The sequence below is a fragment of the Drosophila mauritiana genome, chromosome 3L (genome assembly GCF_004382145.1).
Source record: "Drosophila mauritiana strain mau12 chromosome 3L, ASM438214v1, whole genome shotgun sequence".
Classification (NCBI taxonomy): Eukaryota; Metazoa; Arthropoda; class Insecta; order Diptera; family Drosophilidae; genus Drosophila; species Drosophila mauritiana.
Window position 1 is genome coordinate 1,097,524 of NC_046669.1, and position 27,397 is coordinate 1,124,920.

The 27,397-nt window shown below is 44.8% G+C and overlaps 1 protein-coding gene across 3 annotated transcripts; it reads right to left on the reverse strand.

Moving 5' to 3' along the window:
- Nucleotides 1–26: 26 nt before the first annotated feature.
- On the reverse strand, nucleotides 27–27,089 carry LOC117139426 (protein bric-a-brac 2). 3 transcript variants are annotated; one of them, XM_033301720.1, is made up of 5 exons: nucleotides 27,000–27,089; nucleotides 22,771–24,617; nucleotides 3,413–3,491; nucleotides 2,915–3,342; nucleotides 27–2,494 (listed from the first exon to the last, which is right to left on the reverse strand). In XM_033301720.1, exons 2-5 carry the CDS (start codon nucleotides 24,505–24,507, stop codon nucleotides 1,541–1,543), a joined length of 3,198 nt encoding a protein of 1,065 aa, XP_033157611.1. In that variant the 5' UTR covers nucleotides 24,508–24,617; nucleotides 27,000–27,089; the 3' UTR covers nucleotides 27–1,540. The 3 variants fall into 3 exon arrangements, with proteins under 3 accessions (XP_033157611.1, XP_033157608.1, XP_033157610.1); XM_033301717.1 differs by having other exon boundaries at nucleotides 2,915–3,345; XM_033301719.1 differs by having other exon boundaries at nucleotides 2,915–3,345; nucleotides 26,994–27,083.
- Nucleotides 27,090–27,397: the final 308 nt, after the last annotated feature.

Here is a 27,397-nt window from a genome sequence, read left to right on the forward strand (position 1 = left end):
TTCTCCCATAAATAAAACATCAAAAGTGGTTGGTTGACATTTAGCTTTTCGATTCGTTTTTATTTTTTCTTTCTGTTTATTGTTGTATAATTTACGGTTTAACTAAACTCAAGAATGCCTCGCGCATCTTTTAGGGGTAGGTAATAATAATAATCGTAATAATAGTTATAAAGATAATAGTTCACCCACGCAGTTCGGACAATACATATGCATACACATACTATATGCGTATCTGACAGTCGAGTGTGTGTGCCGTGTGCGCTGGTATTGTGTATCTGTGTGACTCTGTGTGTGTCTGTGTGGTTGTTTACATAAAATTAGCAGAAATTTAATGTGATGCTGCCTGCGTTGTTTGCCCATTCGTTCATTTACAATACGATTACCATAGAAGAAGTGCTGCGAAGGGCTTTTTGGGGTAAGTCTAAGATTAAGTCGAAGCCTAAAGCTATGGAAATTTGTACATTATTTACAGTTACATTTGGAAATACCATTAATATAAGTTTATGTACGTGCGTGGTATGGTATTGGTATGCACGTCTATCTGTGTGGGTTTATGTATCTAAAGTATTGCGTATATGTACTCGTATGTACTCGTATATATGTATAAAGTGGTGATTACCGGATTTGACAACATTCAGTGTTTTGTATTTGAGGGCTATTCTAGGGTTAAGCTACATTTAAGAAATGCACAAGTCTCTAATCGTAACTTTAATGTTTACGGTTACGTTGTTTATTGTTAATCGTAAGCCTATTTATTATTATTATTTTCGCGTGGCAAAAAAGGCAATCAACGCAACGAGTTCTCTCGAAATAAATAAGACAAAGTACGAGATCCTATCCTTACAGGAAAGTTCCGAAGTATGTGTGTGTTTGGGTGTGTGTGTGTTTGTTGTGTTTTGGGGTGTGCTTTAATAATAGGTTAATACTTTATACCTTCCTCGATACACTCTAAAACTAGCCTAGGCATAAAAACCAGTTAGCAACTTCAACTAAGCACTAAACACTAAAAACGTTGGGGTTCAAGTAGCAGTCCAAAAATGTTTGTGGGTCTATTGTTTTCTTCTTCCTTTGGGCTCAGGGTGGTTTTCCAATTCGGGCCAAGAATCTTTGGGGCAAGTAATCATTGGACTTTTCGGGTTATTTCTTGGGGAAAATAAATCGCATATGCTTGGTATTAACGTCGTATATTGATGTTATCGGAGTGAAACGGTTCATTTTATTCCACGTTTTTGCTATTTCTCGATAAGATATAACGTGTGTTTTACGTTATCAGTCACATTTTATATGAGCTGGGGGCCTCCTACACACTTTTCCTATTTTAAAAGATTTATCATAAAAAAAATCGTATGTAATGCTACGTATCTGCTGTTCTATGAATTATATTTTGCACATTATAAAATTGAAATTGCTAGACCTTCAGTTCTAAAATCAAAACTACTTACTCTTATCCAAGATTACTTAGCACCCCTCTCATTTATTTGGTTACCTAATGATTGCCCCACCCCAGCGTGTGTCCCAATGCCCCGCCCCTGCCCAGGATTCAATCCTCGTGCGGCAGTTCGGTGGCATGCTGCTGCTCCAGCTTGATCTTCATCAGAGGCGATTCCCGGATGGCGCCTGGAGGCGCATAGGCGGCCGCCGCGGCAGCTGCACTCGCGTCCGGATTGGCAAACAGTTCACTCATGTCCTGGCCGGGTCCCGGGAAGAAGTCCTCGAAGCGCGGACTCTTGTTCACCGACTTCTGGAGCAGCCCGTTGGCGAAGGCCTCCAGGTCGATGCCGGCGGGCAGGCTCTCGAGAAACCTCTTGTTGTAGGCGCTCGCCTGATGTTTGGCATAGTGGGCGGCGGAGTACGGCGAGGCGGCTCCTGGTCTTTGGCTGGCGGTCAGGGACTTGGCGCTTCCGGAACCGGAGCTCGATCCCCGCGACTGGCTGCCATACTGGCGGGACAGCTCCCTCTCCCTCTCGCGCTCCCGATCGCGCTCCCTTTCGCGGGACAACTCGCGGGCATAGGAGGCGGCACTGTTCGGCGCTGCGCCACCACTTCCTCCACCCGATCCCCGCGAGGGCATCACGTTCAGGCCCGGCAGACCCATCAGGCCCAGGGCACTGAGGTCGGGCAGGTTCTCCGAACCCCTTCGCTCACCCTGCTGCTGCTGGTGCTTGGCCGCCGCCGCAGCCACGGCCGCCGCTGCGGATACTTGATCTTCGATCTCGGATCGCTGCAGATAGGCCGGAGACTTGTACATGTTCATGGACTGGGCGTGGGGCGACTGCTGCTGGTGGTGCGAGGGCTGCTGCTGGTGGTGCGCCTGCTGCTGGTGGTGCTGCTGCTGTTGCTGCTGCTGCGAGAGGATCTGGCGGCGCAGGGTCTCCGTCATGGAGCTCAGCGGACTTCCTGCGTCCGGCGGAGCCAATGCAGCATTCTGGGCCGCCAGCTTGGCTGCCGCAGCACTGTGGTAGCCATTCGTGGTGGTGCCTCCTCCGATATAGGTCTGCAAGTATCATAGAAAAGGATGGAGGCCAAAATAGTGGGTTAGAATTGGATATATTTGAATGGGAATTAGAAAACAATATACATAAATAAACAAAATAGTGGGTTACTATCGGATCAGCTATAAATTGTTGGTAATAAGAAAACGATTGGCAGTTTATACACTGAAATAAGACCTTGGCGCCTCTAAAATAATATAATAACACATTTGTTTACACAAAGCAAATTCCACCTGGCTGAAATACAGCCATTTATTTTTGCCATTGAGAAATGTTTATTATTATGAAGTTAATTCCAATAGCATTTCATAGTCTTATAAAAAGTCTTCCAAGGAAATTCGCAACTATAATAATTCGACAGATCTCTTCCATACGAGCAGTCATATTTTTAAACATAAAGTATTGCAATAAAAAGTACTTACACCATGGCCCTGTCCATTGGCGTACTGGTGGGCGCTCATGTCCTCCTTGATCTCGCGATAATCCCGGAACACCACGGCCTTGATGACGCTGCGGATGAGCTCCTCCGGCCACATGCCCAGCAGGATCCTCTGGGGACGACCGCGTGCCTTTGGCCGCGGATCAGCTCCGCCATCCAGCGAGGGTCCCAGCATGTTGTGCACCCGATTGGCGTACAGGACGAAGGTGGGATAGGGGATGTCGAACTTGCGGGCAGCCTGCGACAGGGAGAGCCCCTCCTTCAGGACACTGAAGATGGCCTCGGCCATGGCCTCGGGTCGCCAGGACTTCAATGGGCCGCGCTCGCGGAACCGGAGCTGCTGCACCAGGTTCTGCTGGTTGGTGTTCCAGCACTTCTGCCACATGGACTGCAGCTGGTACTGGTAGCTATCTGCTGGAAGACACGTCACGCGGACATTATGAAATGGCTGCAATGGCATCGGCTTAGACCTGGAACTTACCCGCCACAGAAGCTGCTCCAGTTGCCGCAGCTGCCGCTCCCATCCAGCCACCGTGGCCTCCACTCTCGATCATCTTGGCCTGGAAAAAAGGGAATTAGATAGAACAGAGTTAGTCTGATGTTTTTCTTCTGGCTTATGGATACTTAACGTAAGGTTAATAATCTAAAGTTTTGAAACATTTTAGTTCACTGTGCAGGAACTTGCATAATAAGCTGCAATAGGAATACATATATTCCACAGCCATAACCTTTTACATTTCCTTCTTCCTACTTTTAAATAATTAGCCAACTTTGCATAGCCAGTGCCTTGTATCTTTGGAGTCGGCCGAATCGCTAGTTTTTTCCACTTCGGCTCACTTTGGGCCCTGTGACATTTGCACACGAATTGTGGCTGGCCGTAAAAGTTTATGATTGCCATAAATGTGGCGGAGGCATTTTCGTATGCAAAGGAGTTGGGGAGCTGGGCCATCGAAGGCAAATTAGTATACAAAGTGGGGCCATCCCGACCCCATTGTCTTGGCGGCTTTTTACGGCCAAAAGGCTATGGCTCGGCTTCACCTAGCGGAATGCAGAAAAAGGCATTTATTTATTGCTGTTATTAGGAATTCAGGCGAAGCCTCTGCTGTGCCGCCTAATTGAGCCCGCCTTTAACCCTTTCGGCCGCACTAATCAGCGCTGGCCATTCAGGGGTTAACCGGGAGCTGCGACTCAGTTCAACGCCATGGCCAAAACTAAAGCCCAAATGAAGAGAATCCCCATTTTATTTCGCTTTTTTCCTTCTGCTCACTCCGCGGAGGCATAGGAAAAGTTAAATTGATGCACGTTTCGTGCCTCCGAAACTGAGGCTCTGGCCATAAAGCCTTCCTTTTGGCCAGCTTGCCAGTTGGCCAGTGGCTGGCCACGCCCCCTCTGCGCACGTAGCCATGCATTTTATATGCAGGGGCGTAATACAAATTATGTGCAGCGAGCATGGGCAGCGCAGAAAAAAATATACATAGGTACATAGGTGGAAAAAGATGAAATACAAAACAGGGCGGTGGAAAAAATGCAGCGCATAAAGAGAACATATAATGCAAGTCTTAAATATTTGAGGAGTAGGCGCCGAAGAAGCGAGCCGAACGCCGAACTGGAGGAAAAACACACTCCACACTCCGCCTGCCAAGGAAAAGGTCATAAAACGTATGAATAATTGAAATTGAAAAGTCGGAAGCGTTTCTACATTTTTACAGGCAGTTCGCCGTGGCCGTAAGTGTAACAAATGCGGCCGAGCCGCAAGCAAAATGGCGTTAAAAATGCTATTTTATGTAAAACACTTTGTTAATGACGCCACCGTTATTTTTTTTTTTTTTTTGCGATGTGCGCTGACTTTTTGCGGTCAGTGTGAGCGGTTTATGGCAGCTCCATCTATGTGTATTTACTTACTAATAAGAATTGACTGGTCTATCAGACTTCATAGATGACTCTCATCGCTTGCAAAATTCCCCTTTCCAGAAAACTTAATTATATTGTTGCGCAGTAATCTAATATTTTCTTTCAATGTATAGATCGTAAAGTTTCCCTTCAACGGAGATTAATCAACCCCTCCTGTCAGCCATTCATGCAACTCATATAATAAAATATTACGAGCTCTGCTCGAAAATGTTTAATTAATTAAATTTCCAATTCCCCTTGGCTGGCAACAACAAATGGCTCTTCACCCCCCTTCCCCCTTTCGACGCCACTGGCTCAACAAAAACAAATTTGAAGTGTGCGCGCATTCAACTTTCTTTCAACTCATTTAATTTAATTTGCGGCGCTGCTGCTGCTGCTTCTTCTTATTCCACTGCTTGTTCTTCTTCTTGCTACTCTGGCTCTTCTTCTTCTTCTTCTTGCCAATTACTCATCGTGTGCACGCCCCATTCACATAATAATTTATTTAATTAACTTTTCCGCTGCTACAAATTTCTATAAACATTTATTGATTTTTGTTTTGCCCCAAGAAAATATTTTTCGTGCCCCAACGCTTTCAATATTTTTTATTTGCACCCACACTTGGATATCATTCTATATATATATATATATGTATATATACATATAGTACAGTAGGTTTGTGTATATGGATTGCTATAACTTTGTGTGTGTCTGTTGGCAATAAAATATAAATTTATAACACGCCCTCACACTCGCATTGCCATCAATCCGAATGCATAGACTATCCCCTTCCACGCCCCCCGCCTTTCAACAGCCTTCAAGTTTTCACTACATCGCGGGTTAACCCTCAACCCCCAACTACCACCACTACTATGCCCCCCTCCCCCCGCAGCTGTAATACCCCTTGGATTCTAATGCAATTTTAATTTTATTTTTCAAGCGCGCACATAAACTCAGCAACCGCCCCCGCCCCCCTGCCCCGCTCGCTGGAAAAGCACTAAAACTACACCACTTTCCCCATTTCCCGGCCATGTCCTTTATCCTTAACCCCCCTCGCCCGCCATCCTTACAACTCTTGCCGTAGTGCTCCTCCTGCCGTTTTCGCCGTGTATATTTCTTATATTATATAACACTTTATTTATTATTCATTTTCGATTCGTGTTCCACCGTGGTGGCGTCTCAAGTTTGTTATTTCTCTTGTCTGCAACTTGCTCACCACAAGACCCCACACCCATCCCCCGCTCTTAGCCCTCGGAAGCCCCAACCCTGGGACAACCCACCGCCCCCTCCCAAACCGCCGCCCTTGTGCGTCACAACTAGCAGGAACTGTGCGATTTCCTCGCCGTTTTGTGGGGCAGCTTTTACTTTTGCTGGGCGCCTGGTCGCTTTTAGCCTTCACTATTACTACTGCCAACTAGTTTTCTCTCTCTAGCTCTCGCTGTTCCGCACTTCCGCATTGGCGCTCTCTTTCTGGCCGCCAGCTCTGGGCATAGTGGCTCTCGTTCATTCACTTATGATATTTGTGTGTTTCCCAGCCAGTCGCACGCATGCCACCCACTTTTCCGCCCGTTTCCCGGCAACCTTGGCCACGTCGTTGTCTTTTGAAACATCAACTGTTACTTCCGCCCGTTGGAATTTATCACCGAAATGGGGACGTTCTCTTAAGGATTCTACAAGTAGTAGAGAATGTATATCCCGTTACTTGCACCATTGGTGTGGCATTCTTTTTCTCAGTGTGACCGCACCTTGTTCCTGTTTCGCAGCTTGTCCGATGCCAATCATTAATTTTCTAAGACGCCTGGAATAATTCATTTGAGAGCGGTGCCCGCGGAGACTACAATTATCGGTCCTCCGGACTGACACTCTTCATCGGGGATCCGCGAATCGATTTGCATTTTTATAAATCCCTTTTCCCCGGCCCCCGAGCCCCCGAATTTCTAATGACCGCGAAAAACAGGACACCCAGCACAGGTTCCTTGGCTCCTTTTTGCCTGGCGCAAGACAAAGGCAAAAACGTCGACGGCGGCGGCAACTAAATATTTAATAGTATTTTATTGCACGAATTTCACATAAAATATGCATATTGGCCCAATGCATTATTCATGCGAATAATGTGAAAAACACATTTCGCGAGGCGGGGAAAGCTACTGAGTGAGTGTGTGTGTGCGGGCACATAGATACTTCTTGGGTACGGTATCTGGTTTCTTTGCATGCTCACATATATGTATGTATGTATATGCATATCGGAATAGGAATAGGAATATAATGAAATGCAAGAGGGCCAAACAACAATAAACAATTGCAAGTCCAAGGAATTGCAGGGCCACAATAATTGTAGCAATCATAAAAGCCAAGTGCGAGTGCATGAAGCTCGCAACTCCCGCTGCCCCCGGAAGTTTTGCTGTTTGCTCGCCACTCGAGCACCCAGCAGCTACAGCGGCAACAACTACAACTCGCCGCACAACAATGGCAACAATAATTTAAATGTAATAAATAATTATACGCCAAGTGTTGAGTGCAACGTGCATTGAGGTGTGTCAAGTTGCCGACCAACCAACTGCCAGCAAAACAGCGAAAGCAAAACGGCAAAACGGCAACTTCAGCCGCAGCCGACAGCAGAAATGGCTATAAAACATTCAAATGGGCCGCCGACTTCTTTCGGACCCTCGAACTCGAAATGCCGCGATCCGAGGCACCCTGCGACCCCCGCCGTTCCTGCTGACCCCACCCAAAAAGTTGTCTTGCCCGGCTTGCTGGCTGTCCTGCGAACTCGGACTTTGCGAGGGGTCAGTTCTGGCAGCGATGACGGCGTGACACGATTGCAAACCATATTTTAAGAATATATTCTAGTTTACACATCTAAATTGGATAGTAAAACATGTGTAAGCAAGTGGTTTTACCAATAGGGTTTGCCATTTCTAAGGGCCTTCTGGTTGTGTGTGTGTGTGTGTTTGGCTGGCATTTCTGGTCAGTTCGACCCTGGCTTTTGTAGTATTTACTTGAGCTTTGGCCGACATTGTTATGGTTGTGCAGTTGTCGAGCAATTGTGAGTTCTGCAGTCGTTGCTCATGTAATTTCTGCTGGCTGGTAAATGCCCGCCAAGTAAAAATTAACCTCTTGCAAATAGTAATTTATTGTTTTTAGCATAGCGGATAATGAGGCTACATCGCCGGAACATCCCCTCCTCCTCGAAGCCTGCGCTTTGTTGGCTGGCTGGATGTAATGGAAGTAATGTAATGTAATGACCTGGGCCTGGACGTGGAGCCTTGCGTGTCCTTTGAGCTGATTGAAAGCGCGCTTTCACTGCAGCAGAGCGGTGATAGGGAGAGGGGGGAGGGGAGGAGGGGCTTCGAGGAGAAAGTCTACAAAGTGTTAAAACGGCTGCACACAGTCATTAAATATTAAACTTGTATAAGCTGCCAGACTAGAGCGGAAAAGCGGAAAACACGCCTCTGCCATCATCAGAAGCCGGAGAAGAAAGGCTCCTGCTGGTTAATTATTAACGGGCGCGCAAATCTCGCAAGTTTAAATAAAAAGAAAAGCCAGGAAGCGAAAATCCGACTCCGGTCAAGCGCTCGAATGTATGCTACGCTTTCGTTTCTCAATCGAATGGCTCAGAGGCAGAAACTGCGGCGACTGCAACTGCAAATGCAGCTGAAATGCTGCTATGGGGGTTGGGTGGTAAAGGGGGAGGGGGCAAGTGGGGGAAGGGCGCCTGAAACGCACTGCAAAGCCTTGAAATAATATTTAATATTTAGAGAGACATAAATATTAAATGAGTGCAAAGCTATGCAAAAAGGTAGCACAACTTTTGCAACCTCGCAACTCGCCGTTCGGCCATATAAAGCTAGAATTACAGCTAACATTCCGCCATTATTTTGCGAGGTATGCGGGGTATGATGGGCTGGCTTAGGGTAGAAAGGTGTGACTGAATGAGTTATATTTAGTTAATGAGGCGAAGGATAGATAGAAGTGTTATGAGTGTTAACAATGGCATTGAGTATCCTGCACCATTCTTTTCCTACTTCTATAGGTGGTATTTACTCGTCGATCATTTGCGCCTGCTTCCTTTGCTTTGAGGCGGAAAACTGCAACTATTTTGCAGCCGTGGCACGCTTTTCTTTGCTTTTGGGCCACAGTTTTTCCATTTGATACTTTGGGGAGTCGGGCAGAGGGCCTCCACCTCCACCTCCATCTCCAACCCGCACCCCCTTGGCTTTTCCTGCTTTCCGAACTCTGAGCCGCGTCGAACATCGCCGGCGCATACGAAGTCTTATGAAATATGCACGGCCTGTGTAATTTCTTATTTAAAATGCCATTAAATTTTTTGAATAGCATAGAGAGGAGCTGCGCCGCCCACTGTCTAAAAACAGAGCGCAGCATGCACTCGGCCACCGAGGTCCTGGGCAAATAGAGGCCCGTGGACCCCCGAAACCCCTTCCATGCCAAGCCTGCATGTGTGTGTGTGTGGGGGCCCAGGTTAGACAAATATGGTTTGGTCTGGGCTTTGGCTGCTGTTTGAGTTGCAGGCCATGGGGGAGTAGCGTCGAGTCGAGTCGGATCGCTCCAAAACGAAACTGAACTCAGCTGCAAACGGGGCGAGTCCAAAGTCGGGCAACTTTTAAAATGCATATTTGATTGTTTTTTTCTACGATCCCCGAAAGGGGCTCCCAAAGAGTTGGGGCTACGGACGTGTAATTAATACAAATCAGGGATATAAAACCAATCGGAGTGGGGCCTCATTAAGGTCCAGTGGACAGAAGTCAGTCCAGGCAGGATCTGAATCTTTCATGAGGCCATGGGCTGCAGGTTGGTGCACTTAAAACACAAGCTAATCCATAAAATAATTACTTGAATATATGAAAGTAAAGTTTCAATTATTTTAGAGATTCTTCATTTAAGAATTTGATTAAATTTGTTGCTCAGAATATATACTATTTATTAAGCCTTGTTTATCCACCTTATTTTCTGACAGTGCAGCTAACTCCTCTCCATTTATATTATTCCAACTTATTTCTAATGCCCTTTCCCGTTGACCTGTCAAACGCTCGTCCACTGCAAATGCATTTGTATCCGAATCTGTGTTCGTATCTGCATCTGTATCCGCACCTGTATCTGTATCTGGAGCTGGAAACGTACCTGCAAATGTATCTGCAACTGGCGCTGCGGCGATTGTTTCCATATTCAATGCTGTATCTAAATCCGTGCAGCTGCGAGTGTGTGGGCAACACCTTTATTAGTCAGCCATAATATTGATTTAGTCGAGCGCTGTCTGCTCAAGATAATTATTATAGTCGAGGAGTAAGTGTGTGTGTGCACACGAGACCATTACATATGTAAATACACACAGCCACACACACACGCGAGCAAACAAGGAGCAGCTGAGATTGCAGTTGCAATTGATTTGCAATCGCAGTCTGCGGACGGCGAAAATAATTCGCAACACACACGGATTAAATTTGCATTAGGACCTCTGGCAATTAGCGGATCTGCTCTCCACTCCGGAGAATCCAATCGTCCGTCGCAGGCGGGGCTTTGACTCGGGCTTAGCACACAGGCTTAAGTCGGTGCATCCTTTGTTGGATCAGCCGACAAATGCCAGGAGCAGCTAGCCAGATATCCAGGATATTCAGGGATATGCAGCGATACTTTCCCATCGCACGGAATGTTTTCCATGCGGCTGATGTATAATCATTTCTGAACTCTAATAATGCCCACTCGCATTTCTCGGATTTGCTTTTCAATTGCTTTTCGGGGGAAATGCGGGGCATGGAAAGCCAAAGTAGTGCTCGGATCGCAAAAAGCTGCGTCACTTTTATTTGTTTCGCTTGAAGTGCAGGAAATTGTCTGTAGCCCATTTAAAAATAAACAACAATAAAATAAATAATTAAGAAATACGCTTTCTGCGTTTAATTATAAACAAAAAGGCAGCAGCCACATTGTTGTGAAATGAGAATTGAATTTGCTCGCTGCGGCAGCGCCGCGAAAATGAAATAATACAACGGGCATTACATAAACGCTCGAAATAAATATTAAACGCCAGTGTATTTTAATAAGTGAATCATTTCCATTGGCAGCAGCAGCCAAAAGAAGCAGCATTTCATTTTCGGAGGCAACACGCGCAGCGCAAATTAATAAAATAAATAACTGCCAAACTAGATTTTTATTTATTTGCGGTATATATTTTTGGCCTCGCTGGCAGAAATAAATCAAACTGGACGCCAATCCGAATCCGTAAAGACTTTCGATTGCACCGAGAGAAATGAGTGCATAGAAAAATGGATATTCATTCTTGCCAAGAAAAATCAGAGATGAAACCCTTTCAAATTTCTCTTGCCACGTAGTCCAACCATTATAAAAAATGTTAGAAAAATATTTAAAATTATGTACATATTTTTTTTTGAGTGCACTAACCGATTTCCCAAGTACGCCTGCCGTTTGGGGGCGTGGCACGCCGCATAGTTGGCTTTAGAAATTTACACGACCCCCATTGTCGAAATGCGTGGTCGGGCATTTTAGCAGTCGCGCCTTCGATGTTTGCTCTTTGAATATCCGTTTTATTTGTGTTTTGATGTGTATTTATATATTTTTATTTATTTAACATCGTTTTTTCAACAAGCGCCCGAAAAGCGCTTCTCGATTGTTTTTAGTATCTGATTTTTTATTTACTTTTAATGAGTCGCCCGCCGAGCGGAAATTTCGGCTGCTGCCGCGAACCACTAAAAGTTTTCTTTATTTACGTGTGGTTGCCGAATAGAAATGAATTCAAATGGCTGGATGATCCATGGTCCAGGAAGTTACCCGATTCCCATTCCCTACATTCCGTTTTCCCCCTATTCCCCCACTGGCCACGATGTCTTGCGTTTATTTTCCTTATAAAGTTGTGTGTTTTTACGGCACGCAAATGACAGACAATGAAAGCGTGAAAGGCTGTAAAAGCGATAAAAAGAATAACGCATAAAAAGTTGCTTATAAACTCGGGCTCCAGATCCAGCAGCTTAACCCTTAGCTGGTGCTCGGGGGCGGAGGCAATTACCTTTCTAGAGGGAACTCTCCGCGTTCAGCTCATCCGCTCGAGCGAATGAAACGAATGGGAACTCTGACTTATCTGCAGTTCGCAGCTTCCAGTAATATATTTAAATTCATCGGTGTATCTGTGTATCTTTGTATCTTTGTCTTCGTCTTCGTTTGACTGCCACATTCACATTCGAAGTTGACTTATTAATTAATTTATGCAGACACGTTTTAGTTTTATTATTTTTAAATTTGTGTAATTTGCTTTGACTACCCCTTGACCTCAGGCTGGGCATATTGGGCCACCTGTTGGCAGGTGGATTGGGCCACCATTCCGCCAGATTACTGGGTAAATTCTAGTCCAAGACAGCGATCCACTGCGTTTATCACTTTGTTTCACAAGAAACTTTTGTGCTGCCATTTTATTATGTCTTTTTTGGCCATTGGGCATAAATTATTCGAATTTGTGTGTTTTTCTTTTCAGCTACAGATGTATTGATATTGAGATATTCGCTGGTTTCCCTACTTTTCGTAGGCTCAGCTGACAATGTTTGTGATTTGATTTTATGTGGGTCTATGCGAGCGTTCGGAATTTAAATAAATTAAATTTTATTAGTTAAAATTGACGAGAAATATGCCGCGCTCAATGGCAATAGCAAACAAGATAGTTTTGATTAATAAATGCGCCATCCACGAGTTCGGCGTATATACATCCATGAGTTTATGATGTAGCCAGCCAGCTGGCCAAGATGGATTTTATGGATGGACGGATGGGGATGGATGGATGGCTGCGGGGAGGTTCTTTGATATTTCGTACAAAACACATTTTGTATACACTTTTATTATTTTATTATTACGATGAATGCATGGGCCGTGTGTGCGTTTATTATTCTTATTATTGTCGCGTCACGCGGCCCCCAAAAGCGAAGAGAGTGGGGCGCACAAGGGTTAAGCCATTTGGGGGTTCAGGGCTCCAACTATTGTTCAACTACATTATTTTCCACCGAGCGGCTTTCGTGCAGACAATTGAAATGCTTTCATTTAGCCTTTTAAATGATGATGTTGTCTTGGACGAGGAGCTCGTTTTGGTTTGGTTCGGTTTTTGGGGCTCATTAGGTCGCTGGCCCCCGGAGAGTTGTATAATTAGCTGCCCGGAGGAGCCGTTTTTGGTCTTTAATCGCAAGTAAGCAGTTCCTAGAGCGAATCCATCAGTTGCGAGAGCTATTTTGGGCCCAGCTAAGCGTTGTATTTGATTTTTCACTCGACAGCCGCCACACGCCGCCCGATAGTCACTAATAAAAGTGATAAAAAATAAGATAAAATACAACAAAACAAAACCAAACAAAACTCCAAGATCCACGGGCCACAAGCGAAATGTATTAAAATGAAATTCAAACATTTCGACGCCGTGCCTGAGATTCTTTTCGTTATTTTTCCCCTCCGTTTTTATAACATTTGCGCATGCGCAAACTGCCAAACGAGCAAATTAATAATTAATGCAAATAAACACACAAAGCGACAAAAAACGAGCTGCTAAAAAGCGCAAAACAACAGCAACGCCAACGGATTCGCACAAAAGAAGATACAAAATCAGAACGCACGTGTAACAGGGCTTTGATTAATAAAGTAACCATTTAAATAAATATTATTAATAACGCCACTTTCGGTGGCTATAAATAAAGATCAGCAGATCGGAGCCAACGCTCGATGGATATATATAAATATATATAAATCTGAATGCAAACTGGAATATGGGGGATCGGTGGGGCTGGGTCTAAAAGGAGATTGTAAAGCATGTGGAAACGACTTTTCATCCATTTCCGCTGCACCCTGCAAATGGTGGAAATGGAAATGGTGGAAGTTGAAGCGGGCTTGGGAAAGCGGGAAATGCCAGCGAGCTGAAAACGCCACCGTCACGATGACAAAGGTGAAAAATACCTTGTGGCTTACAATAAAACTATATAATTACGAATGTGGCCCAACTGACCGACGAAAATACAGAAACACATTCGAGGCGAATGGAAATGAAAATGGAAAATACATGCGATATGTTGTTAAAGGTGAGTGGAGGGGCAGAGGGAGGGTGAGGGCAGAGCTCTCTAAGAAAAGCCATTAATTAAAACTATAAAAAATTACACGATCATATTTTATTGTATCCCCCACTCGCTTCGGATTTTTTCCTTAACATTTTATATTTTAATTGCCGGCTTGCCAGCGCGGGAGTCATCAACGTAAAAGTTTTCCCACTTTTTATTATTATTTAAATTTCTGTGTAATTACAGCGAGGATTGTCGTTCCTTTGTCTTCGCTTTATGCATATGCGATTAAGTATATTGTATTCTTTTTTGTGTTATTTTTTTTTAATTTTAAAGGGGCGGAATGCCAGGGGGAGTGGCAGCTGTAATGACCATGGCAGGCGTTGGCTTTCGATTGACATGAGCGCCTGTTCGGCGGGACAGTCGTGTAATTTATATATGTATTTATTAGTTTGCCGTTGCCACACTTAATTGTTGGATTCAATTGAACTTTTTTACAATTCACCAGCGTATTAATTACATTTTATGGCTAATTACATGCAAGACGGCTGCCCAGGTGCCTAATTAGAAGCCTTTCGAGGAACAATAATCACAAGTTTGGTAGCTCAGCCATTCGAACTGATTGTCTGCCTAGAAACGGTTTCTTTTCTACAAACTACGTACATACAGACTTTTGATAAGTCCAATTTGCTTGGCACAAGCCCGGATCGAACTCGATTTCCGTTCGATTCGCACTTTATCCGACAAATTTATTATATCATAATTCACGGCCTGAGTCATCGGACACAGTCCTGGGCCAAGAACGCCACTCCCCAGCCGACAGCCCGAATTATCACTAATAAACCAATTTCATTATAATCTGGTGACATGAATCAGCCGCAGCATCATTTGCAAACGAGAAAATGTTAAGTGCGCTGGGCGAACGAAAAACACAAAAGTCGCACCCACAACGGCTCCGAGCTGTCTCTTAGTCATTCCCTTAATGCTTTTTAATGCAAACTATAAATTTAGAATTTAATTTCGAGTAATTATGCTCGCTGGCACAAGTTCCCCCGAGAGCAAACAAAGCCAAGAAACACAACAAAAGGCGCGCGTATCTTGTATCTGGCGCACATGCGAAAACAGTTCAAAGACCTGTTCGGCAGCCGCCCGAAAGCAAAGTATTTGAAATAAAATACGAACTCGCTCGCAAATGCCTCAAGTAAATGTCAGAAAAATAGTTGAGATTTTAGAGCAGCCAGCCACACAGAAATGAATAATAATAAGCACGGTAATTAATCACCGGCAGAAATGCATTGAGATCTGTGGGAACTGCTAAATTACAAGCCGCTGACTCGGCGATTTCCCCGCTGCCATTGTGCAGCACTTCAATAAATTGATATACATACATATAATAAATGGATTAAATGGAATATATGGATTGGAGATCCGACTTCGACTTGGGCACAGAGATGGATAGAAGCATAGAGACATAGACCATTGACCAAGTTGGCGTCCATTCATCGCACACGGAGGTGACTCAGCCACATAAATTTAATTATAGCTCGGCGCGAAATTTATTTAGTTTTGCTCGGCCCATTATAAAGTAGGCAAACACACCGGGCTATGAAAATATTTAATTAATTATGGCGAGCGCGGAAAATAAGTAGGTATTCCTGGAATAAGGCGAATAAATAAATATACTACACATGTACATATGGGATGGGTCGCCAAATCGAGTCAGCGTTTTCGGTTCCCCAAGCGCGGCAATTTAAAAAATTAGGCAGCATTTAGTTTCCAATTTTTGTCGTGTGTTTCCCGAAATGAGCGGCACACATTTGCGACTCATTTAAATTTATTGCTGCCGGTTGCCGCTGCTGCGGTTGTAATTAATAAAGTAAATTTGACCTCACACAGATGAAAAAGACAACTCGAGGCGACAATATAATGAATGAACGCCGAAACGGCGATGAGAACGGCTGCGAAACTAGTGGCAATTAGCAGATACAGATGCAGATACAGATACAGATGCAGATGCAGATGCAGATACAAATGCACATGCAAATGCAACGGTAGCAGTCGCAACTGCGAGCTGCATTTGCAGACTCTTGATAAATGTCTTTGACAGCGCACAAAACAAACTGTGCAAATATTTGACAAAATACAACTATAAATATTGCTTAAGAATTAATGCGACGGCTGCCGTTGTCTCTAAAGAGGCGGTACACAGTCAGAAAATACTGTCCACGAACAGCAAAATGTGTCTAAGAAAGACCAAGAATGAATAAGGGATACAAGTTCTAAGAAAATACTGCCTTTCTTCAACCACAATGCATGAATGTGTCTTTTCTTTCGCTCAGTGTAGCTGCATCTGTTGCTTCTGGCAGACAAATAGACTCGTACAGTGACACCAAAAAGTGCGTGGCCCGCTGACAACTGGCTGAGACGCTGGGCGCAACTGCGGCTTGCGGCCTGTCAACGCCACGGCGGCAACATCTCACCAGCAGCAGCAGCAGCAACATCCCGCAGCAACATGCAACATGGCAGAAGCAGCAGGCGACAGAAGCCACCGCAGAATCCGCGCTGAGGAGTAAATGGTGTCAATTGGACAACCGCAGCTACTCGCATCTCACTTCGCATCCATCAGATACAAGATACAAGATACGAGCTGCAGCCACAAGGCACAGGGCGTGGTCGCCGACGAACTTAGCGTTTATCTTTTGTTTAAGCACATCTTCTGTTGACGTTTCTTTTTGCCGTTAAATAAATATTGAGTAGAAAATGTATTCGTTGAGCAAATATTGTAAATGCGATAGTTTCTGAGACGCTATTTACCTGGAAAAGACGACGTTTGCATTTGCATTTTTGAGCTCAGGTGCCGGTGAGTGTGCTGCGTGTATCTGGCGGATGCATCCGCTGTCGGGATACATCTATATCGGAGCTACTTGGCCATTTTCCCAGATGCTAGGGCCGCGCAGATAGATCGAAAGCCATCTGCTATTCGCCGAGAGCTCGGCTATTGGAAAATCGGCTTTCGATGGCATTCCAAACAGTTCCCACTGACTTATGACTCTGGGCCATCAAATGAATAACAGGCCGCTTCCATTCCAGCAAACCAAACTGTACACAACTAATAAAGTGCATAAGTAACAGCAGCCAGCCAGAGCAGCTCAAAAGTAGCATAAAAAACTAAAATGGAAACATATGTTTCTCTTTACAAATTATATATCCAATCGTAATAATTACACGCCACAGAAAAGAGGGAACAAGAGCAAATGTAAAGAAAAGTGTGCACTGAGAGAAATTACTGTAGAGATTATGAAAAAGATGTAATGTTTGAACGCTAAAACCAGTTTTATAATTTCAACAATACTTTAGGTAAGTTTGAGTTATATAGTTATGAAAGTATCTTTTCGTGTGCATATCGTATGATTCGATTTGGGAAGATCCTCACCCCCTTTTCTGACCTTCTTTGTTCCTTTCTCTGCCGACGAAGCGGGGGTGCAACAAAAAAGAACAATTGCAGTCGTTGGAAAGGGAGAGGAGGGATGAGGAAGGGCCGAAAAGAGTAAAACACAAACGAAGCAGATGAAGAGGAATGGCTAAATTAAGAAATGCAGTGCAGAGGGAAAATAAATAAATGAAAAAGAATTTGTTCTACGGCAAATGTACACAAAGTAATAAATATTGATGTGCGCGCGAGAGGAGAAGAGGGAGAGGCAGAGAACATTCCGTTTACATGTGTTCGTCGCTGGCAGCAGAACAAGATACCAGATACAAGATACAAGATACATTTAATAATTCACAGATGCATTTCCAGCAGATGTGTTAAAATTCGTAGAGTAATAAAATAACAAATCAAATGCAGGAAAGGCAACTTCAAAGGCCCATTCCTCAAACGCTGTTTCTGTTTACAGATGCGACTCAACCCGTGGAGATAAACAAACAGCACAGAAAGGCTCCGCCCGGAATGGATGGACTTCCCCCCCGGACTTGGAGTCGGAAAATCCGCAGCTGAAAACCCACTCGATTTCGCTCACTTTGCTGGCTAATTTCACGCCGAATTATCCGCCTGCCAAAGGATGCACAAAAGGGCTCAAGCGGCTGGAAAAAGGAAAACCACATGGAGTGCAGTTGCGGCAATCGAACCTTTCCAGCAAATTGCATTCGCATAAAGAAGAAACTGCAGTTGCACTCACTCCTCAAGTGGGTGGTGCGGAGTGGGTGGAAAATGGCTGGTGGGTGGGTGGTGCCATTAGGCCCGAGTGCCAGAAAACGTTGGGAAAGAGTTGTTTTTTTTAGTTGGTTGCCAAATTAGGGGCGTTTACAGAGCGCTTTCCTTTTCCACGCACTTACCGCTGCAATTCGCGTTTGTCATTATCCTGGATAAAAACACGAGTATGCCGATCTAAAGAAAAGTGCAGAAAAGGAGCTCACACTGTTGCAGGAAAGCGGTTTGAATTCAGCAAGTACTGCACTTGTACTATGATATTATTCGAGTATCTTCGGCTTCACAATATCAATCATTGCACGATGACAATGACACATTTTCGTTTTTCTGTGTAAGCACTGTCGAATTATAACACATTATAATGCCATTTGTGGAAGGCAGTAGTTTCTCCGCCAGATGCGAGATAATTTTCTTTAATTTCGGTTTTCATTTACACCGTTATCTGCGCTCCCTTTGCCAGTGCCCCTAATTGTTGCAGTATCTGCGAGATGCACACGTATCCGTATCTATGTATCTGCGTATCTGTATCTGCGGCACTCGTATCTGTCGGTTATAAATATTGTATCTCTGGGACGGTCGCGCTGTGTTTGTCTGCTTGTAATTGCGTAAACAGACTCGTACATATTTTATTTTATATTTTATTGTTTCGCTCCGCTGCGCAGCGCCATAAGGGCAGATACCTATAATTTTCTTGTGTCTTTCCTACAATGAAAACACATCGAGGCAGCAGAAACTGAAACTGAAATGACAACAGGCTACGGCCATAATCATCATCGCATTCATCATCATCGTCATCGTCGTCATCACAGTCGTCATAAAGACAACAGTCGCGACTGCACTAACGACAGAAAAGTGTGTGTCTGTAGCCCACAATAAATGCGGAATAAATAAATAAAGTGTAACAAAAGGCAGCCAAATAAATGGAAATATAACAAAACTTAACGCGAGGAAGACAAACGAAGGAGAGCGCAGCTGGAACATTGAGCAAATGGAAATGTAGTGGAATGGGCAGGAGAACGAACTCATCCAGCTTTCTGGAGGGTACAAAGTGTTAGCTCTAGGACAAAAATACTATCCATTTCTGAATCAGAATGTTGCAGGAGAATTAATCCATTCCTGATCACAAAGGTCGCTATGTTTGAGTTGTAAACTAATTTGGAGCACTATTAAAAAAACCTAAAGCGATAAAAAATCAGATTCCAAAGGTGTTTCGCCATAAACTCCCTTGATACTCCCAATCTGATACCAAACTTGTATTCCACGGCCAATTAGCCAAATATTTCTCTATAATTACCCACCAGCAAGTGCACGGACGTGGGCCATGATTCGACGGCCGTTGGATAGAAAAACCCCATATATATAGTGTTATAAAAATTCTATTGTCCCCGTATACTATAATCGTTTTTTCTTTATTTAAACAATCACCGTCGGCCTGTAAATACAAAGATGATTTGGCCAAATTCAGCGAGTCACTGCGTCACATTCCCTCCACGAGTCATCCAAACCAGGCGGCTTTATCAGTCTTTAATATAAGAACTTCAAGAGCACTGATCACGTAGCGCCAATACACCGAGAATTAAAAATAGGGTAGAAAAAACAAAAAAGAAAAGAAAGCGGGCTAAAAAGCTGGCGGGTGGGGAGGAATCTTATCAAGGAAATTACCAAAGCCAAGAGCTCGCATCGACGCGACTTAAGATTACAAATTGTTATTATGATTATATTGTATTATTTGCGCGGCGATAAGATCTATGTGGGTTTATGGCCCGCTCGGGACTGCCATAAAATAAATTACTTATTTATTTCGAGTGTGTTCCACGCCGGGCACCGAAAATTCCCTTTATATAACCTTTTGAGCAGGAACAATTGCTGCAACGTTTATGGCCCGCTCACAAACTAAAGAAATTATCGAAATTGGCTCGTAAATTATAGAATTCACATATAATTCTGGCGACTGAATTCCAAAGTGCCGCCCGCCTTACGAAATCCTTTAATCTTCGCCAGAAAACCTCCGGCTTTCAGCAGATAAGACCCCTGGAAACCCATTCCCATTCGGTTTTCCCATTGTTTCTTCGGGGTGGCCGGCCATCGGCGATCACCAGGCTTATGTAAAACCTGCGCACATAAATTTGATTTATTTCCCTACACCGGCGGTTCGAATCAATCAAAGACCTCTAATGAGCTGCGGACCGCACAGGAAACAGCCGATGACACTGGGCTTAGGCTGGAGATCTTCGGGGTCCGCAGGGGAGATTCACACGGTCAAAAGTGGAGTTGCTCCGCTTCCGAAGCGGAGTTCAAGCAACCTGCTTTGCATAAGACTGAACCAGCTGGCTGAACCCAAAAACCAGAGATACACATGGAGCAATTATGACTAACGCCGGAGACAAAGAGGTGCTGGGAAAGCGGATGGGGCGGGGAAAAGTAGGAAAAGTCGGAAAAGTGGGAAAAGCGGGAGTGGGCCGCCCTTGGCTGTCAAAGAACTTTCAGCACTTGGCAATTTCGTGTAATTTTCTTGCAAAAACAAATCGCAAACGCACAAAAGAAAAGCCAAAGTCAAGGAACTCGCACAAAATAACTTGGTGGGGGCTGGAGGAGCCCTCTAGACATCGAGCTTCTTGCGACTTTTCCTGACTGCTGGGTTTCCCCAACGCTGCGTGTGTGTCTCCGCATCTCTCTCTCGTTCCCTGTGTGTGTGTGTGTGTGTGAGTTTTCCGAGTGCGAGGTCTATGAATGAAAGTGGGGAAACTCGGCGAGAGAAAACTCTGGGAATTGACTGAGGCAAAAGTTGGACTCTATTAAGTAACAGGCTCCCAGCCGCAGCATCCTTCTGGATTTTCTCGGTGACGTCGTCAAATTTTTGGGGGGTTTTCCCGTGGGGTGGGGGGAATTGTGGTGTGCCTGCCAACTTATACGTCTCCCTTTTACTGCCGTCTATTTCTTCTTGATTTTATTTCTCATTTCATTTCAATAAATTAACAAAGGAACAGTAAATTGTGCGAGCAAAAAGCAGGGAATAATATGGGAAATCAGGAGGGAACATCCAAGGGTTTTTCCCTCCATCTTAATTTATTTTGCTCGCATAAATATGCAGGCAGCTGACTCGATATCGGAATCGGAACTATATTTATTTATGCGCCACACTGAACATCAAAGTTTTCCAACGCATTTGCGGATCTCGAGAGTATATATAGTATATATATTATCTTGAATTTCCTTGTTCATGGCGCACACTCATTATTGATTTATTTACATACGTTTAGCATAGCTTATGTAAGTGGTAACGTGGAAAAATATGGCAGCTCAAGAATAGTGATAGTTAATGTCAAATATTAAGTGAGTAGCGCTGGAAAAACAACGAGTCGGAAAACCGGAGACAAGAATGCAGAATCCAAAGTGCAAAAGTGAGCGAAAATCGGAGGCGCATTAGTTGCAATTATGGAGAATCAGATGCACGAGACGAACAAATCAAATATTTGTGCGACTTTTGTTTGCCTTGCCATCAATTTCTGCCAATTGTTTATAATTTTGTTGATTTTCTTTGCCTTTCCACCGCTCATCTGTATGCGTGCATTGTGCAATTTTCGTCATTAGCATTAAATGTTGTTGAATTATTTTTCAAGTCGCTGACGCACTTAATGTCGCGACCTCGCCCCCCTAACCCCTGGTCCGTTTCTTATACAAATAGTAAATCAGCTTTAATTTGCAATCTAATAGAAATAACAACGCGGCGCGCAGCCAAATGCGACTGGGGGAATGCAAAAGATTTCGTTAATATGCATTTCCCAGCGAACTAAAAACCAACTAAGTGAGCGATTGTCTGAGTTCCAGTTGCACGGCGGCAAACGCGGCAAACGCGGCATACGCGGCGTATGCGCATTATGCAAAATCGCTGCTTTGCCCAGCCTTCGCCGGCGAAAAGGGGTCGCCGGGGGTCAATCGGAGCCGCTCGAGGAAACGGAACCCTGCCTTGTGGTTCCATGGACTGCGAGGTGACGTCTATGCCTGAGATCCGAGCCACGTAATGCGCGGCGAGGGGAAATGGCATATAATACCCATACTTGTAATGCGAGTGCACAATTATTCCCATTATTTATCAATATTTATGATCATAAGCTTCTGTTACTTTGTATCTCTGCTCGGGTACCAGTTATTTCTGAGATCAATGACAATGTATTTATTTGCATGCAAGTGGAACACCACTATTAGTCACAGCGATCACTGATCACCTGCCTCACCTCATGACTTCATGATTCTGCGAGTTCTGCTATCCAGTATCCAGTATCCAATGTTTACACTAGCTGTTCTTCTCGATCATAATTACGTATTTACTCTATTGGAAGGGCTTCGCTGCCTTTTATTTCCGCGGAATTCATAAAGAAATGTGCAAAATATCTAAATCTTTTGAAGCTCTCAAGGAATCTAATAAATGCGTGTTTTTTCTGAAAAAATCGCGTTGCCTCAGGCAATTTCCAGGGAAATAACTTTTTAATTTACCTTACTCATTTCTTTAGCAAGCAATTACACTTGTTAAATCATGACTAAGATCACTTGATATCTTGTGTTACGCAAGTGTTGATATGATCTCATTATTACTAAAAAATGTTATATATATTTACTCGGTGTTCTAGATTAGTACCAATATGTTCTTGGGATAAAAACGTGTGTTTGGAAATATATTTATTGACTCACCCTCTCCTCTTCGCGAATCATCTCGGCGATTTCTGGCTTGATCTCCATGTCATCGTGATGGGATCCCACCGCCGCGCCGGCTCCACTTCCCGCCACTCCCGTTCCTCCAGTCGGAGCACTGGCGCCCGATCCACTGCCGGATCCTGCTCCGCCCGCTCCCGCTGCGCCAGCTCCGGCGGCTGCGGCTGCCAAGGCGCTAGCCATGGCGTGCGAGTGGGCCAGCTGGTGCTGGGCGGCCAGTTGCTGGGCATGGTGGTGCATGGCGGATTGGGGTGGGGGCACGATGGCGGCCATGTGGGGCGGCAGGGCGGACTGCACGGCCACGCCCCCGGGTGGGGAGTGCATGGCGGCGCCGCTGTTTCCATTGCTGTGACCCGCTGTTGGTGCTGGTGATTTCCTCTGGCTTGCTGCTGCATTCAAGGCGCTGTTCCTGCCATCCAAGGTCTGGGGATTGGGTGAGGCGAAGGGATTGCGCACTATGGTGGAGGTGGTCATGGCCAGGGGCTGGCTCTGGTTCTGTCCAGGAGTGCCGGATGAGCCCCTCTCCGAGATCTCGGACTCACCGCCCTGGAGGGAGGGACTCGGAGTGGCGTAGCTGCCATCCCTGGACCGCTTCCTTTGTCGCTGATTCAAGTCCAAGACTCCTTCGGGCAGCAGTCTGGGCCTCTTGGCCTTCATCTCCTCATCGGGATCGGCGTCACCCTCCTGCCGCAGAATAGCAGTGGCCGAGGCCAGTTCCTCCTCCTCGTCCTCATCGTCGAAGGCGGACATGGGAAGTGCGGAGGCGCCTCCCTCGCCCCTGCCCGCACTGACCTCCGCCAGACCCCTGATCTTCAGGGTTTCGGCCACCTTGAGCAGGGGGTTTATCTGATCCTGGCAGACGTTGATCTCCCCCTTGTACATGAACTCCACCAGGGCCTTCAGGTCGGACCAGCTGACGTCCCGCATGATGATAATGGGGTGCTGGCAGGGATTGTCGTAGAACAGGGCCTGGAAGTAGGGCGAGCAGGCGGATAGCACCATCTTGTGGGCCTTGATCGAGTGGCCTTCGCAGGACAAGGTAACGTCCACGAAGGACTCGCTCTGCAGGAGTTCGTCAAAGACATTGGTCAGGTTGGACTGATAGTTGTTCCACCTCAGGCAGAACTGCTGCCCCTCGCCGCTGGGAGGAACTATTTTGCGCCTCGGCGGTTTCGTCTCGGGATTGGTTTTGATCTTGGTCTCCACTGGAGAGGATCTTTGGCCGAATTCAAAGAGCGCCGATCCGGCTAGCTTAAGACTCTGTTGGGGCTGTGGGGAAACTGGTAGGGAGCGCGACTTCTTGGACTCCAGGCACATACGCAGCTCGGTGTGCTCGGGATCCCGGAGACCCACCACTTCACTGGAGGTCAGAGGTCGTGGTGGGGGAGTCAGAGCTTGTTCGTTCATCGGACTCTCCTTGGGCTTCACCAGCTCCGTTTCCACATCTTTCTCGGGTGACTTCACTTCTCCAACGCTCTCAGCATCTTTTTGCATTTGATCAACGACCTCACCCTGATCCTCGAGAGTGGGTTCCACTTCTCTTTCGGGGGAGTACTTTCTGTTCTGGTCCTCGAGATGCTCCAACTGGGGGGACTCTTCCACCATCTTAGGCTCCTCCTGTGGAGCCATTGTGTAGTCACTCGCCTCGAACTGATCGATTTCACCGAGCAGTTCCGACTTTATTTCAAAGTCCACAATCTGTTTGGTCATGTCCATGGTGCTGATATAGAGTTTTCCTTCTTATCGGTTGTCTTGCAGGTTTTCTGCGGGGCTTCTAACACATTTTCGGGGGCGTAACGAGAACTTTTCCTGGGAGCAGTTCAAAACTGAAAGAGAGGAAAACTCATTGACATAAGGAACATACATATATGGACATGGACTAATAGCATGAAATTCTTGTATAAATTTAATTTGTTTCAATTAACTCGGAATAAGATATTTTACTGCCAATCAAAGAGAATGCTGCGCTATAATATGGCTTTATCTTGTCTGCCACATTATTCCCCCTGCCAATCGAATATATTTTGGGATCTATAACGATAATATCTTGGCAAGTGTTTTATCCACATCAAGCTGAATCAGCGGGCACATTTGCTCTTAGTCATAACTCTATTAAATAAGCCTATTAATCTTGCCCCTTCTCCCTGCCAGTCGAAATTTCCATGAATTTCTATTAATTTATGTTTAGTATTTGCCAGCCACCCCGAACCACCCCTCCGCACAATCGCCGCCCACCACCCACCCCGCCCACTGGAACGCCCAGGCCAGAAATGTGCTTTATTAGCTAAAAGCTAAGCACACATTTATTTATGTTTAATTTGGCTTAATTTATATTACTGAGCTGCAATTATTCGTAGTCTCCGCCGCTCATTGTTGTATTTATACGCACATATCTATATACATATATCTACATATTTATATGTACATATATATTTATATATGGATGCGTATATAGCGGCTATGTGGATTCGCTTTGTAAGTGTGTGCGCGATTATTGCTTATTTTGTATTGTTGTCTCTGGACATACTTGCATGCGCACAGCGCCCGTCTATAGATTTATATTTAATTAAATATTATTATTTATGGCAGAGCTCGGGGAGAGTGGGCCCAAAGTAATTATATTTATTTAAATATTTTGTATAATTTTAATTTATGTGTGTTTGTGCGCGGGGTCGTGCTGCTTGGGCTCGGTTCGCTTGGGTCGTTTGTCGGGGTGGAAAGTTGCTGCCGCCATGAAATTTAATTATATTTATTATTATTGTTATTATAATACTTCTTCTTGCTACTTTTTATGTTTATTATTATTTCATTCCAATTAAATCTTGCGGCCGCAGCGCCTCGGCGCCGTCGACAGTTATTATTTTTGTTTATTTTATTGTTGTTCTGGATCCGGATACGGATCCATGGACTCATCGTCGAGGGAGCTGAAGAGCCGGAGAGCTATAGAGCTGAACAGCTGGAGAACTGAGGAGCTGAAGAGCTACCCCGAATCCTCAGAGTTCCCCGAGCTGTGGGCTGCGGAGGAAAATCGCTCCTCCTCCTCATCCTCCTCCTGCTGCTCTTGGCAACTTTTGGTTTATTGTTATGGCCGCGCTCCGCCTTTTGTTATTCCCCTTATTTATTCATGTTTGTTGCTTTTATCGTGGCTGCTCGCATTAAATTTGATGATTCTTGGGAAAAACTCGGCCTCAAATAAATAAATAAGTAAATTGCCAAAAGCTGAAGATTCGCACATCTCCGAAGTCGACAGTTCAAAGCTGATTTTATGATTCAAGATTTTCATTTATTTATTACTAAAGCCTGGCTTTAAATAAATCCTAAAAAAATGTTTTAGAATGAGTGTCAGTTCCTCAGAGGATGTGAAATCAAACTGGTAGCACAAATCTAATTTTTTCCTTTAAATAAAATTATAACTGCTGACAAGTATCTGAATCGAAATCCTAAAAACTTCAATCCCGAAACTCCCTGATTTCTTGCCTTTCCACACTTTTGCCTGCTTCCTCGTAATATATTATTTTCGTTTAATTATTTATAGCGAGCGCAGCTGTTGGCAGCAAAAAAAAACAGCAGGCAAGCTGGGCACTTTATTTATTTATTATTTCTGTATTTATTTATTTAATTCAGTCTCGAGGTTTTGGATCCTTTAAGTGGGCCCGCACACAAAACGAACACAAATACACGGTGAGAAACGAGGGGGCGGTGTGCGGGCGCTCAGACACATTTATATATTGCATATTGTATATATTTATTAACGCTTATTTATTATTTATGCAGCAAGTAATAAATTACAGTCTGGATTTTCTCGTGTTTCGCTCGCTGTGTGGAAAATGTTTACAAACTGTTTTTGGCGCGTGCCACCCACTCGGAAAAGCGGGAGCAGTGGGAAGGCAGGAGCTGTAGGAAAAGTTGCTCCTTCGAGTGGGTTTTCTTCTTAATTTTCCTGGGCGCCCAAAAACGACCAAGCAACATTGCTTTTTACGACCTTTTCGCTGGGTGGCTTGTGTTATAAATTAATAAATTACAATTTCTTTGGTAGCGCCAAGGAAAATGCGCGGAAAATGTGCGAGGGGGTGGCGGGGATGGCATTTCCACTGGATAACTTATGTAGAATAGTACATGGTCGAGGTACAAAATCGATTTTCATTGCAGCCCAGTCATTTGTCATAAATAAAGCACCATAATTAATATAATAATCAACGCACACATACACTTCTCGTCTGGTATTCACTCGATGGGTTCACTTTTAGTTCACTTTCTTGTTTTATTAAATATTAACAGAATACTTGTGTTTATGTTCTGTTTGTTTTGTTCACTGCATGCAACACATGCTGTTCTGCTCGTCGTTGTTGCACGTCACTTGTTGTTGCTTTTGCTTTGCTGTCTTTGCTGCCGCTTCTGTCGCTGTTGTTGTTGTGGGTTTATTGTTGTTGTTGCTGGCTTTCAGTGGCCGTAAAAGCAAACGCTGCACTCCACTCACGCCGAAAGTCAGATACGAACTGAATCTCACAGATAAACGAACTGAATTTCAAAAAATTGAATGAAACTCGACGCCGCGCTGCCGTCGCCGACTGCGCTGCCCGCTCTCTCGCGGCGAATGAGAGCGCCG